The sequence below is a fragment of the Colletotrichum fructicola genome (assembly GCF_000319635.2).
Source record: "Colletotrichum fructicola Nara gc5 chromosome Unknown KSG_Nara_v1_contig01, whole genome shotgun sequence".
NCBI classification, from domain to species: domain Eukaryota; kingdom Fungi; phylum Ascomycota; class Sordariomycetes; order Glomerellales; family Glomerellaceae; genus Colletotrichum; species Colletotrichum fructicola.
The window spans coordinates 5,093,790-5,108,278 of NW_027094051.1; the positions used below are offsets into that span (position 1 = coordinate 5,093,790).

General features: G+C 53.1%; 3 protein-coding genes across 3 annotated transcripts; all 3 read right to left on the bottom strand.

The window, feature by feature from the left end:
• Window positions 1–7,579: 7,579 nt before the first annotated feature.
• Window positions 7,580–8,745, bottom strand: CGGC5_v001435 (uncharacterized protein; the record flags this gene model as incomplete). Its single annotated transcript, XM_032034483.1, has 3 exons — window positions 7,580–8,195; window positions 8,273–8,438; window positions 8,493–8,745. The coding sequence occupies 3 exons, from the start codon at window positions 8,743–8,745 to the stop codon at window positions 7,580–7,582; spliced, it is 1,035 nt and encodes a 344-aa protein (XP_031886430.1).
• A 1,086-nt stretch (window positions 8,746–9,831) lies between these two features.
• On the bottom strand, window positions 9,832–10,904 carry CGGC5_v001436 (uncharacterized protein; the record flags this gene model as incomplete). The annotated part of the gene is made up of 3 exons (XM_032034484.1): window positions 9,832–10,405; window positions 10,454–10,598; window positions 10,649–10,904. 3 exons carry the CDS (start codon window positions 10,902–10,904, stop codon window positions 9,832–9,834), a joined length of 975 nt encoding a protein of 324 aa, XP_031886427.1.
• Window positions 10,905–11,911: 1,007 nt separating this feature from the next.
• On the bottom strand, window positions 11,912–13,221 carry CGGC5_v001437 (uncharacterized protein; the record flags this gene model as incomplete). Its single annotated transcript, XM_066150833.1, has 7 exons — window positions 11,912–11,995; window positions 12,067–12,211; window positions 12,260–12,265; window positions 12,330–12,743; window positions 12,842–12,884; window positions 12,963–12,989; window positions 13,047–13,221. The coding sequence occupies 7 exons, from the start codon at window positions 13,219–13,221 to the stop codon at window positions 11,912–11,914; spliced, it is 894 nt and encodes a 297-aa protein (XP_066009671.1).
• Between the last annotated feature and the right edge of the window lie 1,268 nt (window positions 13,222–14,489).

The window sequence follows — 14,489 nt, forward strand, 5'->3', positions numbered from 1 at the left end:
GAAAAGCGGCTTCGCGAACGGCAGTGGGCTGGCTGGCTGCATCCAGGCGCGAGATTTCAGATGCGAGCCGGGCCAACGACCAACGATGGAGGGGCAGCCCGGTATGCCGCTGGTCGCTGGTGCGTGGTTACTGGTGCGCCGTGCCGTGGCACCCACAGTTCACAGTCCACCATCGTCGCCCTTCAGCGGAAAGTCTTTTGGTTTGAGAAAAAGCCAAGAACAGGGTCTGCAGGCCGCGCAAGGTGCACAAGGACCTGCCTGCGGACTGTGTGTCTTTTCAGGGCTTGGAAAAGTCTTGGACGACCTCATAGCGTGGCACAGCATACAGCAGACAGCAGCCAACAGCGAGCGTGCGGCCGTTTGCTTTGGGCTTGTGGCAGCTGGACAGGCAGGTGTGGCAGGTAGCTTCTGACAGAGTACAGCCCAGATGAGAGAGACAACACCTTCAGCTCTCTCTCGCGTGTTCCGTGTGTGTTTCGCGGTGCTGCCAACCACTGGCCACCGAGGGCTGGGATTTGTGGGCGATCTCTGCCAGTCTCTGGTGATTTTTTTATCCCTCTCGCGCCCCTCAAGACTCCCGGGCTCATTTCGGGCCATCGGGGTTTTGTGCGAGGTTGAAAATTTGGTTAACGAAAAAAAGCGCGAGGGAAAAAAAAGGGTAGAGAGGCGAATGACCTCGGGCCAGCAAACGAAAACCGGAGAGAATTGCATGTCAAGGAAGGTAAAGTCCTACCGAGTCTGGCGGGGTCTACCGTCTGGGTCTGGGTCTGGCGGGGGTTCTGGGTACGGGTCCAGTGTGTTCTGGGACGAAAAGAACTGGGTCGCAACTTTGTAGGGCAGTGGGCAGGTACCTCCCCAGTCGTGCCTGCCTCCAAAAACCCCCCAACTGAACTGGCAACTGCATCTGGAGGCCAAATTGTGACTGAGAGGGATGTCTTCTTTCCTGCAGGCGCCCAGTATCGCGGCAAGCGCCGTACTGTCAAGCTGTATTAGCCGCACCTTCCCCCGCACAGTGTTTGCGCAAGGCGATGACGTTTGCAGCAGCCCGTCGAATACTTGCAGCTGCCCTCGCCGTCGCTGTCGCTGCCGCTGCTGCTGTCGCTGTTGGGGTCGCACCTGCTGTCCAAAATACCAAGCCGGCTTGCGGTACCGAATCACAGGTCAAGCCTTGAGACTTCCTTGTCTCCATTCTTCATCGGCCCCGTCACCAGAGTCAGTCTCCTCTTTTCTTTCTTGTGCCTTTCTTTCCATCTGTCACTGGTTGCATGGATCTTGATCAATTCCGTGCCAGCAGCAGCAGCAGCTCTTCCGCCTCGCACTCAGCGCAACCTCCGAATTATCGACTCGACTGCAGGCGTTGTGTCTTTGTATGGAGTCGAGCGAGGGCTTCCAAGTCCATTCTCTTCAGGTCAGGTCCCCTCTTGTCCCCTCCTGCTGCACGCAGCACACAGCACAGCACAGACACGCTTCTTCATCGTCCAATCCCACGCACCTCGTCTTTTTCCTTCTGCCCTTGCCCCTGCCCTGCACCGCATTTCAGATCCTCTCCCATCCATCCATCACTCAGCTTCAGTAATCACCTCCTCATCCCAGGTCGTGTGACTCTCAACACTAGGAGAAATTCGGGATTGTCTCAACTGCCCGACAACGCAACCATGGAGCCCCCATGTACTTGTGCAACGTTTCTTGGCATCCGCTCCCTGCTTTCTCTGCCATCATCTCAGCAATGAGCTCATCGTCTTCCGTTTCGCACATCACCACTCCGCGCTTGCCGCCGCTGTCGAGTTGTCCACTTGCGCCGTCTCGCCGGCTTCCGCAACGGCATCACCACCCGCGCCTCGCCAACCAAGTTCGACACCTCGTCACCCATCCGACCTCTGCCTCTGTGTCTCGATCGCTCCCGCCTTGCGTCGGGGGACTTGAGACATCTGAGCCGACCCCCCCAAGTCAATAATTCCGGCCCTGCCATATGCAGACTAACACGGGAGGCTGCACCGCAGTAATATAATGACTCGACTGCAACAGCCGCGGACAAAGAAGCCTCTAGCCAGACGCTAGACTCGCTGCGAGCTCAACGCCCTTCTGCCATGGATGCACTATGTTCGTTGTCCAGCGAAGCAAAGTACTTTGGCGAAGCAGTACTCATTGATTACACCACCACGCTGTCGTTCATCCATCCCATCCCTCAGTTGCATGCAGTGGTGCCCCGCCCGCGCGCTCTGTATTAGCCGGGCATGCGGCCGACAGAGACAATGGGAACACAAGACGAACATGCCAGCATCCGTCCCAGATTGCCGGTACGGCCACATCAATTTGCTGCCGATAGTCCAGCTTGTTTTCGCTAGGGCGGTACTTCCCCCTCACATATCCTGGCCTCAGTTGTGGACTGCAACTTGCAGAGCGAGCCGACGTCCATCAGACTCAACAGACATGATCCTGCCACCAGATCAGAAACACACGCCTATGCCACTCCACTCTTGCAGTTGCTTTCCGCTATGAGGCATTTCCCATCCATGTCTTTCAACCCCTCTTTCCTTGACGCAAATCAACTCGACTCGTCGACACGACACGCTTTTTCCGATGCGGCGGCGCCCGCTACATTATGTATGTGTGTGCGTGCCTCTGGAGTCTGGCGCAACTGACCAGGCTCCCTATTCGCTCGCTCCGCAACTCTCAATTTCGACTGGGGCTCCGCACACCTCTGATGCCCATCTCCCATCTCCCATGTGTCGTCCGGCTCAGATCACCTGCCGATGAGCATCAGCAGATTGGCGCCGGGGAGCTCTCTTGTGCGCCTCCTAGCTACAGCTGCTGTGCCTAGTTGCGAGCTGTCAAACGGCCCCAAGAGGTCAGAGCTTCCTGCGGCACACCCTCCTGCTGCTGGTGCCGCCGCCGCTGATGGCCCTAAGTGTGAGGTTGGGTTGGGGTATCTGCACCTGTCTGCAGGACAATAGCAAGAAAGCATGGGATAGCTGCAGCTGGCGGCCTCCTAATTGCGGACCTCGCTGCCTCCAACCGCTCCTCCTCCTGTCCGGCTCCAGGCTGGCTGGGCTCGGCATGGCTTCACAACTCCAACCTCACGCCAATGGAACACGGGGCCCCTCACCGTCTGTCCGAAAGTCCGCAAGCAGTAATTCCATTGCCTGCCCTGCAAATGGCAGGTGCGCCGCAACCCTGAGAGATGCTTGGCCCTGCCGGTGCCCCTGTCCACTCGGAGAACTGAAAACCGGGGGAAGCGTCCGAAATACATGGAATTCCACCTTCAACCGAAGGTCCTCCGGCCGCAACTCGCTCCATCTCGGGCCTAGGTGCGCGGGGTGCCAGAGGTTGTGCACAGGATGCGCTCGTATTGGTGCCAAGAGCTTTTCGTTTTTTGTCATTGCTCATTCTATTACGCGACGCCGCCCTGTTCGCCGCCGTTTCCTCTTCGTCTGCTCTCCCATCCCGTTCGTTGGTTTGCATTATCGTCCATCCGCTCAAGCCGCTCCACTGACGCGAGAGCGAACATGCAGACTTCGGGTAGGATGTGGCCCTATTGAAACCATCCCTATTCATGCCGATGTTCCTCCTGTGCGAGCGAGGGATCCCGGATGTTTCGACGTCACAAACGCCAGCACCACCTAGGGCAGATGCTTTGTTCATCCCGCCGTGGTTGATGGACAAATTGGCGGTGATGCGATATCAAAAAAAAGCCATCCGTCTCGGTGGCCCTCGTGCAAACAAGCTCGCAGCTCAGTGGCTCGTTCGCTTCCCAGCAATCTGGCGTGCTGGGTACGCCAGTGTCAGTTACACCCTTCCCGTCTGCGGCTGCCCACGGAACAACCAACCGAACCCTAGCAAGCACATGCCTGGCCGACGGCTAGATATCGACCTTGAATTTCTTTGGCTTGACCAAAAAGCCGCCCGTGAGCCCCCAGTCACTCTGTAATTTTTTTCCCGTTGGGAAACTGCTGTGCAGCATAGTCTATTGCGTCTGCGGATTGGCTCAAACGGCTCTCCACACGTGGCTGCCGCTGACCATTTGCAACGTTTGGTGCAACTTCGCGATGCATGGACATATGGTAGCCAGCGTCGACCCCTACCTAGTGCCCGCAGCACCCCACGGGTACCTGATGTGTTCATCGGAACTCACTAGTCAGCCCTACTGCGATTATGTACAGCTCCGTATCCTCTCGTGCTCTTTCCCCGGTCCAGACGTTTGGCAGGATGGTCGCTCGTCTAGGGCTCGCCGCTCGCCACCGAAAGGGTCCCAGACCTGACCGGGATAAACGAGCGGTGAAGCTGCGGGCGGCTCTGGACGTGTGCGTTTTGGTTCGATATCGATAGTCCTTTCGCCGCCATCTATATTTGACGCGTCGACAATCGTCGTACGGTTTCTTGGTAAAAGGAGATCTCGGCCGCTGCTGTTGCTTGGCGCGCCTACTCGCATGCGTGCCTAGAACCATCATGCAGACCTGTCTCAGAGAGTCTGCCTCCGTCGTGCTGACTGGCATTCTTCCCTCGGCCGTCCCAGGTGGCCGACAGCCTATCACTTCTCACAGGCCAGTCACCGAACGGGAGACGGCCTCGCTCTCCGGCTCGGCCAAAGCTTGGTCGGCACAAGCTGTCTTGGGTTAACCTGAGCCTTTATCTCACTTATCAGCTATGTCGTTATCTTTCGGGTGAAGAGGTTGTCTTCAACGTTACAGAGCTAGAGTGCCACGTCTGACCCGCGTGCAAGCGAGTGTGAGGATGGTCAATGTGTGTCTTCAGCGGTGCGGAAGAGAGTTCTCCAACGAGTTCTTGGAGATTGTAAGCGTTCGTGCCAAGACGGGATGCCAAGTCGATTCTGCACTACGACGGGTGAGGCGCTCGTGGTGGGCAATAGCTCCTTTGAATGCTGTCTTTGGAGGCGACTTTGGGGCTGCTAAGGCCCTACTGCGTCGTTTCGAGACTTTGATATCGAAGTCTGCTTGGACCGTCAACGTTGAAGCAATTTTGCCATGTGTTTGACTTCGATCTTTGCTGGCATCAAGCACGCTTGTGGTCATGGTCCGAGTCTTGCCATCTTGCGATGTATTGATGCAGGCCCTGCCGTTGTGATTCATAAGTGCCAGACTTCGACAACTAAACTGGACTTGGTGATGGCTCAAATGGGCGATGCTCGTCATTTTTGGACCGTTCCTCCCCTATCTGCTGTTCACTCTTCTTGTTGGTGGCATAATATTCATTGGCGTATAGACGCATATCCTAACCGCGGACGTCTGGTTCTAACGTTTGCTGAGGATATCTGATCGATTTGTGAAGCCCGCCTTGCATGCATGGTCAAAAGCTACCAACAAACAGTACAACCGAGCTATTGCCGTCTATCGTTACAAAACTAATTGCAGGGAGGCATTCAATACATATCATATCTCTACGAAGACGGCTTGTAGCGCAGTGTCACCGCCTCAGTCGGGTTGTCCAATAGGTGTGCGTTCGTCTTGGCCGAACTTGTCATGGCCATCTCAAGAAAGCAATGTGACAAGCTTATCGGGAGCTGACTGCAGAGTTTTCAATGGTGATGTTGATGTTGAATTTGAGATTCACAACAAAAAGTCAAGTCCTCGGGAAGCCTCTCTATCTATGATGGTGGCGGGCCAGAGTCGAAAAACATCTTACTGGAGACTTCCTCGACATTGCTTCGTTTTCTTATCATGGTGCGGAATAACTCACAGAGGGACGCTGACGGATAGCGGAGAGCCAAGGTAACTCCGATTGCGAGACACGGCCCGGGAATATGTGAAATGCATTTGTTCTCACGAGATCTTTACGATTGGTGTTTGAGCTCAAAGAAGAAAATGGGGCGAAAGCGGTGAAATTGGTAGGGTTGTCAAGAGAGCCTCGGACTTGACCTTATAAGTAGTCCGATTCGGAAATAGTAAGAGCGCGAAGCTACTCTAGGTGGTTCTTGTATAATAGGATGGTTCTTTGGTTCAGTTTGCCTCTCCAACGAGAAATCATCGTCTTCATCCACGGTGTTTGGGAAACAAGTTGCGAGATGGACTCCCGCATAATGAGGGCCCAGTCTGAAGATTATCTCGATGAACAATACAACAACGGCGTATTATGTAAAGGTACATATCAATACGCCAGGGGAAACAGTGGCCACCGACGTTGAAGGGCGACGAAGGGGCTGTGGTATCTCTTGCTCTGCGCCTAACGTCCCAGACAGCGCGCGGCCTCGCTGGTCTCAGTCGGCCAACTATCTCCTTAATGATTAACACTCACGCTGGGCGAAGATGTGTTACATTGGCGTTGTTCCATGGAATTACGGCCACCTGAGCCCTTTTAAAGGGCTTTGGATAAGCCTGGATGTCTTGCGGGGACGGTTGAAAGAACGAGGTTTCCAGAATCGTGTTCAATTAAAGGTGAAGGGACAAACCTCCATGTGACGGAGAAGAAAGTAGGCAATGTAAACAGTGACCCATGGCCACGCTCTGGATGAAACCATCATGGTTCCGTCATGCAAGATCGCAAGCCACAATCCTCCGACTTTATTCGTCTGTACCTCTGCTCTGGAGACCCTTGTATATAGTCATGAGGAATACCAAACCAACGATGAGAGGCAAAGAATAAATTATTGCAACAATGTGTTATGACAAATTTCTTCTCATCACCAAGGAACCTTCATGGACCTCTCAATTTTATATCGCGGCCTTATCCGTAAGACAACAGTGAACAAAGGCGAATATCCTAGCCTCCTAAGTCACTTCAGAACCCCGGTTCTCCACTGCCTTGAAACTTCCTCAACGTTCAGACAAACTCGAGAGGGAGTAGGGGAGCGAGCTCAATGCTCGAATCGATGCTGGGCTCTCGGACTCGAACGCGATCTTTGGGACGAGGTGTGGGTTGAACGACGTATTTTGCCTTCGCACTTTGATTCGGTGTGCGATAACTCGGATTGTAAGATGTGTTGGCCCTGGGATGTTGCGAGCATTGTGGGCTGAGGGCTCTTAACCCCGAGAGTAAGAGGCGGGACAGGCGGTGCATCGTGAATTTGATGTCGCAAGAGTCTGAAGACATCGTATGTGAACACGGGAACTGCGACTTCGAATAAAGTGCCAACATGGCATTTGGCCTGCTTATCTATCCCTCTGGGCGGAAGGATGCATTCTTCCCCTCAATGTCTCGCAGCTCTCGTGCAACCTGGGCGTTGCCTGTTTTACTTCCGGTCGCACTGCGCGCCATTATGTCTCTCAAGTTGCGGGACAGCCATCCAATTGGAGTTTTCACTTGTCAGCCATGGCAAGGCTGCCAAGGTGTAAGAGTCGGACTGTCCGACTCCTCCGTGATCCCTCGGGGGCTTCTCGCCACCAGGTCGTGTCACGAGACCGACTTGTGGAGGATTCTTGTGCTTACCATGGGTTGGACTCTCGAGCATGGTTTGAGCGATCAAAGCTTCAAGTTGGGTTCAGTAACGGTTGATTTCTATGAAAGTAAATGGTATCTCTCATCAATCCTCAACAACATGACCAACTGTCCCTGCTGATATCGCCCCCCATCGCCTAATAACGACGTCTTCACTCCAATATATATATGCACACCTATCATCAAAATCTCATGATGCGAGCTCAATTCGATCGCCGTTGTCATTATCATTGACCCTACTATGGCTGATGCTCGGTGATCCCCGCGCCTCACGAGAACTTGGGTCGATAATCGGCACAGGCTGGTACTTTTCTGGCTCGTAGAACCCGCTCAGATAGCGTGGCGTACCGGGACCAGGGGAGGCGACGTACGGCTGCATGGAGAATTGCTCTAAGGGTCCCGGTGTCATGGGATGCACATATTCTTCCTTGCGTTGTCTCTTATGTCTGAGTATGAGCCAGACGATAACGCAGACTGCGATGGCGATCACGGTGACGCCGCCGACAACACCACCCACGATGGCACCAGTCGTCGAGACGGCGGCGCCTGACACGCCTGAACCGCCCGAAGAAGATGATTCTGATGCAGCTTCCGCTGTTGAGGATGCAGTTGATGATAGGGTCTTTAGCACCAGGGCAGTCCTCGTTATCACAATCGAGGTGATTGCAATCGAGCCCGTAGTTGTGTCGAGGTACTGGGCGTTCCATTGCCCAAACATGCTTTGCCAGCATCTGTGATTTGTGACCGTACTCGATAATCCGTAATTCTGAACGAACATGAAACATGTCGGCTCAGCAACCGTTACGCTGGCAACTCCCATTAGCATCAGTTATCATGGCAATACTTGGGTAAAGAGGCCGCCGGAAAATTTAGCCCAACGTACCAGCAAATATTCCCGTCGTAAGAATCATCGTTTCCGCACAAAGATGTCAAGCTTGACGGGCTGCTCGCGTCTATGCATCCCGTGTATGGCTCGTCGCGACATCCAAAAACGGTCCCTGACGTCTGGCACGAAGCCTCAGTGTGGCAAAGTAGAGTCTGCCAATCGGCTAGAAAAGTGTCAGTGTTGAAAATAATCCTTTATGTCACGAGTCGTTACTGACTTTCTCCATAAGAAGACCAGAATCCACACGTATCTGAACCCTTTGATCGAGGCTCAATCTTTGCGTTTCGATAACGAAGTTTGGGAGCTGGTGTCGGGACCGGCGCGATATCCTCGGTGGACCTGAATACTTCTGCGGGAGACGTGCGACGCGGAGGCGCGTGTTGTTTGTGTCGGCTGTTCTGCAGCGGGTTGGCTGAGGTTGTACAGCATGCGCTGATGAAAGCTAGCAGTAGGCTCGATGAGGGTCGCATCTTGCGTCTGCAGGTTCTCTTGAGAACGCCTCGCCAGATACTGACCGGAAAGAGCGAGTCTTGGCGGCCAGCGGTTGGGGGAAATTTTGATGATGTTGGGGGCTGGTGTGGCCTTGTATATATCAAGGATATCCAACGCGACAACAGCTCTCCAATCATGCCCGGTCCTTTTTACCCTTGAACGTGTACCAACATGTCGGGAGTTTTCTACGTGCGGAAGTCGTTTCGTTTTCAGCCAGGCCCGCAACTGATCCTGGTCTCGTTGGTTGTTGGACGGTCAAATGATGGTTGGGACTCTCTGACGATACTGCCGGGGTGCGATGAGTTGGCTGCAGCACAGCCTTCAGCTTCAAGCTTGCGGCCGTAGTATTAAATGTGACAGAAATGCCAAAAAGTTGTCTTTGCTTATCTTAGCTGGGGGCTCAATGGTGGAATGTCGGCGCGTTCTGTACCTTGGTCAACTTCGGGCAAGTCTGTTGTTAAAAGAATATCTGCGATGGGAAGCGACGAAACCATGAGTCTGCACCACTTCTCCTTAAAGCAATCCGCAAAGTGATATGCTTAATCTCCGAAGGGCATATTGAAATTGCGGTCAAGTCGCATAAGGCAACAGCACTGTTTGGAACTGGAGGATGCAAACACGAGGGAACTGTGATCTACCAACAGAGCCAACGATAACCACGGGGACTGATACCCTTTTTAGGTTCTGTGCCTCCTGTGCCTCACCCAACATCCGGTTGAAATTTCTTATTCCTCTTAAAGACGTTTCGAAGCCATGACACCCTAAAACGCGCATCGAGATGCCTGGACTCGTGATTTTGGAAGAACGCAACATAGGCAAGATAAACCGTCTGGATAAAGGTGTTCAATACCACAGAGATTACAGCTGAACAGAAGCCTTTTTACACTTATTGATTATGCGTGTTTCTTTGTCTCTCAAGTCTATGCAAATTGCGCGAAACAATGGTATAGCCGCTGAAGAAATGCTGCCGGCCGGTGACGCCAAGATGCCTATGTCCTGTAGTCGTTTCCCAAGTCCGTCAAACGCCATATATGCTCAAAATATCTCGCCTATCATCTCCCAACCTATCTGTCTTCCAGTTCCGCTCGAGGGATGCTATTATTAGGTTGCGTGTCCCCGGGTGCCTCATGGATCACCGGGGCAGGCGGATAAACGGGAGGCACCGCCTGGTACTTGTACTGCTCTTCGGTCCCCGCGTAATGGTACTGCGGGCTCGAAGACGGAGCATGGCTCTGACCAGGGCTCAAATAAGGCTCTTGCCCCGGAGGTGGCGGAGTCTTGCTCCTGGCGTCTCGCCTCTTTCGCACGACCAGCCAAACAATGACGCAGGCTGCGATGGCCACCACGGCGACACCGCCGACAACACCACCCACAATTGCGCCCGTATTCGAAGAAGAGCCACCACCTGACGGGGAAGATGTCTCGCTCGGGGATGAGTCTGTCGGCATGGGATCCGTCGCCGTCACTGAACCGCCGCTGCTGAAAAAGGCCGCCTCGTCGGTGGCTGCGATCATTGTCATCGTCAAGGTCCCGCTCAAGCTGGAATGTGCACACGCCAATCGCGTTCGAAAGTCCAATCTGCCGTCGTCTTTCAAGAAGGTTGCGCAACGGGGTGTCCAGCCGTTCGCGGTTTGGGTGCTGCATCGTGTCAGTAGGCAGTTGCTTGGAAGATAACGCAAGACTCACCAGCATAAGACGCCAGGTGCTAGCGAAGACTGTTTACATTGCGACGCCGAGTTGAGGAAGCATTTGGTAAAGGGTTGCTTATCGCATCCCATAAAGTTGCCATTCGTTTGACACGGACGACTGGCGCAGGTGATTGGAAAGGTGCCTCCGACGGTTAGCATTGGGGAACATGTTTTATGAAAAGAGTCGACTCACTACTTGGCCCGTTGGTGACAATCCCGCAGGTATTAGCCCCAAGCGACTCGGCGCGGCCGGCCAGGTCCGGCATCCGGCCCCACAGTGCCCGGGCGGGATCGGGTGTCGGCGCCGGCGACTGTCCCACATCATACCCGTACCCGTTGTCCCCCGCTGCGACTGTCTGCCGCGCAAATCGGTCGTTTCCAGCCAAAGGTCCTGCTGCCATGGCTATTGAAATTTGGCCGGCGGCCGCGAGCACTGTCGCAGTTCGCATCTTGAAATCTCAATTCGCTAAGCCGACGTCGCAGATTAGGATCGATGGCCTAGAATGAAATCGTGGATGACTGTCTCTGTGGGAAGATTGGCTAAACCTTCCAAAACTTTGGGTAAAAGGGATAACGAGTGTTTTATCTCTTCAAGTCTCACGTTCTGCTGCGTCTCAGGCGGGTGGCGCAGTAAGCCGAAGGAATCGTAGGTCAGTGTAACCATCAGCACAAGCGTACTGTTGATCGGCCAATGGCCCGCCAAAAGATGTGCCGTAGCATTAGATCGACAATGCCATATGATGAACTGCAGCCTGGTCTCATGCAACGGCGTCCGTGGTTTGCCGAGAAAATTGGAGAGGTGGCTTGGCTTGTAAGCGTGATATATTTAGGGTAAACGTGAGATCCAGGCTTCAGACGTCAGTGGCAGCGCTAGCTTCATGGGCGTTATGCTTAAGTCTCGATGGACACTCTCTGAACAAAGACGATCAAGACAGTTCGTGGATATTCCGAAGATGTTAATTTGCTTAGACTACTCGCTACCGAAGCCTGATGTCGAACGTCTTTAAACATCCGTCTCGAGGAACTGAGATCTGTGCGGACTCAATTCTTGAAAAGATGCTAGGCAACCAAAATCTTTACATCTACCTATATTCTTAGGATCAAAATAGACGAGATACAAACTACTTTGTGTGGTCACTGGTGCACCTTCATTGGACGTGTTGTTTCTTATTGCAGGGGGGGTCTGACCTGATCTAAGCCTCAACAGCCACTCACATACAAGGAACAAGGACTTAAGAGGTCAAAACGGACCGATGGCAGATTGGCCAAAGAGGCTCAAACGTGGCGAGGATTTAACCGCCAAGTTGTTGCCTTCGGTAGCGGGGACTTCCGAGGCCAGCGAGTGAAGGATCGCGGCTGACGACCAAGACATGGCCGCCGTCGCAACCTACCCGCCCCTAGTCTAAGCTAGTGTCCGACTCTCAATCAACTTTCCATTTCCTGTGCCGCTGCCCGCTCAGAGAAACCTTCGTGCCTGTAAAAGGGTTTGATGGCTCGAGGAGATGACCTGAACGGATGAATCGATTTCGTGACTTTGGATCTTTCAAAGTATTCAAGTCAGTCTCTACACACCCTCAAGCAAGTTCGGAATATATGACCGGGTATTCTCACAATCAAAATACTCCCACCAATATTCGAAGCTGGCTTACTATTTTGGCGGCTTTGATGAGACGGCAAGCGGATGTTGTTGGTAGTAGACCTTGGATTTGTGGTCAGGACCATGTCGTTGCTGTTGAGCTTGAGCTTGATATCGCGGCTGCTTATGATGAGCTGGAGGCGGAACAGGATGAACTTGAACACCAACCCCCGGCTGTTTATGCGGTGCCGTCGGTGGTTGCATTCCATTGTTGCGTAAGGGCCTCCTCTTTCGATACATCGTAAACCAAACTACGGCGAACACGATGAGCGCGATAACAGCTATGCCGCCAACAATACCACCAATAATGGCACCGACCGGTGGCCCCACGGGAGCTGGACCACCAGTCTCTGATGGTGCAGCTAATGAAAAAGATACGGTTGAATCCGGAAGACCCGTGGAGGTAGTTTCCGGCGAGGACTCGGCCGAATCGGTGGGCGAACTTGTACTATCGGTTGAGGGGGATGTTTCAGTGGTAGAAGGCGGAGGTAATAGCCACGGCAGGAGGCTTGTGTCTGTGACCAGGAATATGCTGTTCGTATTCAAGCCCGACAGCATGGTATTGTAGCATCCGATATAGGTCATCTCGCCATCAGGATTCTCCATCCGCCAATTAACGCACTGGGGTTGCCATCCGCTGGTGCTCGCGGTACTACGGATTCGATTATTAGTCACATCGAAGCCAAGAGTGGTGTTTGGTCTGGCTTTTCTTTCGTCCTGTATAAAAGAGCATCGCCAAGGAAGGCATACCAGCATCGAGTCCCAGGGCCTAGTGTGTCGGTTCGACATATCTCTGCACTTCCATCATAGCAAGCAGTATATGGTTGAGGGGAACATCCAATGTATGATCCTGAGGTCATGCAGATCGTACTTGGGCAGAATAGTGCTTGAGGCTCGGCTGCTACTGCGTCAGAAGGGCACCTGTGACGAAGAATCTTGGAAAAGCACCACTAACTTTCTGCCGAGTTCACTAGGAATCCGCAGGTATTCTCAGATGCTCGCCGGTCGAGATGCGCATTTCTGAATCGTATTCTTGGCGGTGCAGTCGGAGCGGGCGACGCCCTCTTAACGAATCCAAAGCCATCGCCGATGGGTGTGCGGCGGGCCGGCAATGGGTTTGCAACGTCCATCCGCTTTCCGGGCTGCAAGAGACAGACGGAACCGGTGGGAAGTACAAGAAGTAGATACAGACGCATCATTCGTTCACGGTTGAGGGACTGCGTTGCACTGACGAATATAGATCACGGCAACTTTGACAGACTGGCCACCAGCCTGGGAGACAATGCATACATATGTTGTTCAATTGCAGATGAACGAGTCGGAGAGAACTCAAGAAGAGGCACTGAAATCTCATGTGACACTCAGCTTCCCGTCCTAAATATCTGCCTCTGACATTGGGTGGCCGATGACGAGGAATGAGGCAGCATACCTCGGGTAGAGTATGTTCCATGCCATCTAATCAGGCCTAGACATTTTAGACGCTCATGCTACTAAAAGAGCCTTGGTGAGAGTCAAAGTCGACGCAGGCTGATACAGATGCCAAGGCAGTCCTCAAGACATGAGCAAATCTTGTGAGGAAGTTGAGATAAACGGGCTTGATAAGTTGGCTAATTCTCGTGGTGAATGGTTTCGATACTGAATTATTGTAACTACAGTTGAAATAAAGTACTATAATTTCTCTGAAGTTATCTCGCCTCCAAGGGAGAAAAGGTCTTGGCTAGTTCGCGAGGGAGAGGCCAAGACAGCAGCTTTCTAAAAGTCGCAAGGATCTGTGCCACGCAGCGTATTTTTATGTCTCAGGCACATAAAGCCAATTCGGCGGCGGCTCAAATACTGTCCATGCAGATCTGTTTTGATTCGACCCATTTCCGGCAGTTTGTGGCGTCCCAAGGCTGATTGAGTGTCTTGGCCTGACTTGAAGCTGTTCGTGATTTGAATGACCCTTCGCGATATTGCGCATTAAACTACTCTTCATGTACTATGAACAACTGGAAGGACATATACAATTGGTAATTACCTCCAAACTTCAATCGAAACTGCCAGATCAAATTTGATCCTTCTTAGCCATGCCAAAAACTATCATCCGAGTTCTGCCGGCTTACTCGGGCTGCCTACGGAATTGACCGCCGCGGGGAGCTGTACCGGCTTCTCCACCACAGGAGCCTCACACAATTCTCTGGCTATCGGGGTATTGGCTGGAGAAGTTGGCGACGCGGGGTTGCTCTTGGACTGTCCGTACCAGCCCTCTGTTTGTGGTTCATGATGAGGGCTGTGATTCCCCGGGAGTTCCTGGACGACCGTTGACCTCCTGAATGGCCGTGATGTTCCGCGTTTCTTCTGCACAATAAGCCAGACTACGATGCAGCCGGCAATAGCAAGAATAGCGAGGCCACCGAGA